The following is a 4000-nucleotide window of genomic DNA, read 5'->3' as shown; positions in this document are numbered from 1 at the left end:
TAATAATAATAATAATAATAATAATAATAATAATAATAATAATAATAATAATAATAATAATAATAATAATAATAATAATAATAATAATAATAATAATAATAATAATAATAATAATAATAATAATAATAATAATAATAATAATAATAATAATAATAATAATAATAATAATAATAATAATAATAATAATAATAATAATAATAACAATACTTTAGCAGTAATGATATTTGTTCTTTAACCTTCTGTTGAGCGCAATTGTTAGCAAAGCTATTTAATGATAATGATATATGAAATAATAAATTTGATGACTATTTTATCTGTTAAAACATACACATACACACATACATTTCCTTTGTCACAAAATTAATTGTGTTATTTCAGTTAAATTTTTTTTTAAATTAAATAATAAATAGGTTTTATGCATTTCTTTTTTGGTGATTCATCCTAAAGTTTTAGTTGATATCACTTTACAGAGGTAAATTTCATTTATAAAATGGAAACCTGAATATGCATTAAATTCATTCGTTATATTTCTTATTCTCATTTATGGCTTATCAATTTCATTCAAAGAATTTACTCCCCGCACATCGGGATAAAATTCACGATCTCAATTTCACTCAAAGAATTTTCTCCCCGCACATCGGGATGAAATTCACGATTTTTTATTTATTTCAATAAAAATAACTACTAGTAATGTTGATGAAATTAGAGTATTTATAAGGGAAAATTGAAGATTGTTGTCGCAAAAATGTTCATAATGATATTTCCCAACCAAAAAAAAAAAATTAAAACGTGATACAGTAATGGATACAGTAATTCAATTGTTAAAAATGATTTCAGCATTTTAAAATTGTTTAAAAAAAATGCACCTTATACGAATAGATTCAAATGAATTATTGAAATGAGAGAATTTACCTTGCACCAACAAGAAGTGAATCACCATCTGTCTCTAATAGTTTGAAATAGTTTGAATCATTTTCCGTTACTGGTTCCGATGTTGTTATACCATTACGGCCAGTAAATCGTCTTCCGGAATGTACTAAAATATTTAATCATTTTACTGCATGATTACTGAAATCAATCTCATTTCCATTTTTTGTAAAACGAGAAAAAATCTGAACCATAAAAAATTCGTGATATTTCACATTTTTGATGCATCGATATTTTCTTAACTACTACATTTGATCGCATTTTAACATTTAAATTGTTTGCACGTACGCCTCCATGCATGCATGCCTGCATGCATGTATCACGTACATTTACTTATTTTCACTACAACAAATTAGTGAAGCGCACAATTCAAATCATTTACAAGTTTCAAAATGTCAAATTTCATTTGACATGCTTGAGCCACTCTAGCAACTAATATTGGATAAATCTTTTTCAGACGATTTCAGGACACTTTCTATAAATTACTTTTGTATATTCGGAATTAAAATTGCACAGAAACCGTAAAACTATCATCAAACGTTTTCACTATAAACGTTTTTTACACGTTCACACGTATATCTCACGTCTTACTTCTACACAATTCTGTATTACGCTTGACATAAATCTTTAATTGCAAAAAAATGCTGAGATGAAAATTTTTTGAAATATTTGAAAATTGTCATTCCATCAAATTTTCCGATTTTGACGTAAACATGTTAACATTACAACAATCCTTTCATATATCGAAAATACTTGGATAAACTTTGGAAAAGGTTGACTGCGTCAGGATGAATTAATTATGTGACTTTTTAGAACATATTTCAACGTAATACACTCCAGCGCACTTCAGCACGTTTCAACGTAATACTCCAGCGCACTTCGGTACGTCTCAACGTAATACTTCTGTGCATTTTAGTAGTGTGGACAATCGAATGTGACAGCAGTAATAGCGTATGAAATAATGAAAATTTGAAGACTTTGCAAAAAAAGAGCAATTTTTGGTTGAAGTTAATGAAATCACAAAAATATGTGAAAATGAAAAGTAATTAAATTAAATTATAAAAATAAAATTGCAGCGAATTTTCAAAAAAAAAATTTGTTGAAGGTAGCAGTCCAAATATTATTTTTTATCTATGGCTTGCTATGCATATAGTATACTAAGCAAATTAAAATACGAAATGGAATTCAGTAGTTCAATGCAATTTAAGGGTTCAGTTAATAATATCCTAAAATTTAATTTTTAAATGACAATAGTTGTTAGTATTAATAAAATGTAAAGAAAAAAAATTGATTGGAATACTGAAACAGGTTATAAAATTCAATTTGATTTTGGAACTAACTTCAGAAATTTCAATTAGTTTCCATAAATTAGTAACAATTTAATTTTCGATGCTTACGTTCTTTTTCCATCTTTTTTCCGCTGGTATTCTTTGATTTAGCAGCAGGAAGGTTTTCTTTTGATATCGAAAAAAATTTTAAAGAATGTTATTACTTTTTTTTCAAACTTTTTCAAAATATCTTCCATTTTTATTGATATCATACATCGTATTTCCGCAATCTTTTCCGCAATATCATTATTTATGCCGCTGTGCCAATTCAAAATATGTTTGAAATAGGTGATGGAAGTAGTTGTTGTTAGGCAATTTCCAATAGTTAACAATTTGACAATGTTTTGTGCTTAGAGCACAGTACTATGACCTATTATTTTCTTTTTTTTTTTTTTCTATCATCTCAAAGGTGACATTGGCGGTAATGTTAAAACAAAGGAAGATTTCCTTCCAGTTCATAACGTCGGCAATATTGTCATCAAAGCAATTTATGCTTAACGACTGATACCAATCAGTTTTTTTTTTGTTCCCCTTCATCTTACATAAGAAAATAACGTAAGTAGCACACACACACACATACACACAGTTATGCAAGACAGTCCTAATCAATTAAAAAAAAAGATTGGCCAAATATTAGCTATTCGAAATGAAGCCAAGTTCATATTGTCAAATTAGCCATCCGAAATGAAGCCAAGTTCATATTGTCAAATTAGCCATCCGAAATGAAGCCAAGTTCGTATTGTCAAATTGTTTGGACAGGATTGTTAGTTTTAGATGAATTAATTAATGCACTGTATACTTTCTAGTAATTTTTTCAGTGGTCAAATGACAAAAAAAAAAAAATTGCCAATACTTTGGCGGAAGTTAATTATTTATCTTCAGTCTTTAATGAATGACCCTTCCTACCGACAACATTAACATGGCGCCATGATGGTGACCTTATAATATCATACATGTTATTACGAATTTTTGCGATCATCAAATTAGTTCAAAAATCAATAAATCGAGACGAGAAATCTCAGGATAATAATCATAAAAGAGAAATTAATTAAGGAGTTTTGATCTTATTGATGACAGAAAAAAAAAGAAAATATCCAAAGTTTTCGTGAAAATAATTACCTAAAAAAAAAAAGAATTAGATAACTCTTGAAGACTTTTTGTTTAATTATTTTACTTATCTGTTTATTTTGCATATTAGCATATTAGCTTACTTGCTTATTTGTCCATCTAAATTCCTTTCTCATTCATTTACTTTCTCTCTTTTATCCTCTTTTTTTTGCTTTACTCTTTAATTTATCAATTTGTTATTTTAAAAATAACAGTTTATTTCATTGATTTAACAAAATATTTCTCAAAAAATACATGAAAATTTGCCATTTTTCTAAAATTTCCAATAAAATTTAGTTGAGAAGCAATGATTAACTACAGATAAAGAGTGCTCGATCATTGTCGTTATCATTTCTCTCTCTCTTCCTCTCTCCCTCTCTCTCTCTCTCTCTCTCTCCTCTTTTCCTAACGGGAAGTATCTATCATCCCTTGAGGGAATATTCATGAAAATTTATCTCTTTCCAGATTTTTAACTTAACCAAAGCAGATTTAAGCTAAGCTTTCTTAGCTTAGCCAATTATCTTCCTTCCAATAGCTTTTTCTGAATTACAAACCGAGTGCCTGAATAAACTAGACAAGCCTAAGATGCCTTGAATTGAATGTATGATAAATTAACGGAAATAAGCCAAATCTCTCTC

The 4000-nt window shown here is 27.6% G+C and overlaps 1 protein-coding gene across 1 annotated transcript; it reads right to left on the bottom strand.

The window, feature by feature from the left end:
* Positions 1 to 908: 908 nt before the first annotated feature.
* On the bottom strand, positions 909 to 1838 carry LOAG_13289 (hypothetical protein; the record flags this gene model as incomplete). Its single annotated transcript, XM_003148799.1, has 2 exons — positions 909 to 1036; positions 1763 to 1838. 2 exons carry the CDS (start codon positions 1836 to 1838, stop codon positions 909 to 911), a joined length of 204 nt encoding a protein of 67 aa, XP_003148847.1.
* Positions 1839 to 4000: the final 2162 nt, after the last annotated feature.

The sequence above is a fragment of the Loa loa genome (genome assembly GCF_000183805.2).
Source record: "Loa loa unplaced genomic scaffold supercont3.197, whole genome shotgun sequence".
NCBI lineage: Eukaryota > Metazoa > Nematoda > Chromadorea > Rhabditida > Onchocercidae > Loa > Loa loa.
Note: the sequence above shows the minus strand (reverse complement) of the source record. Positions and strands in the feature narration are given on the sequence as shown.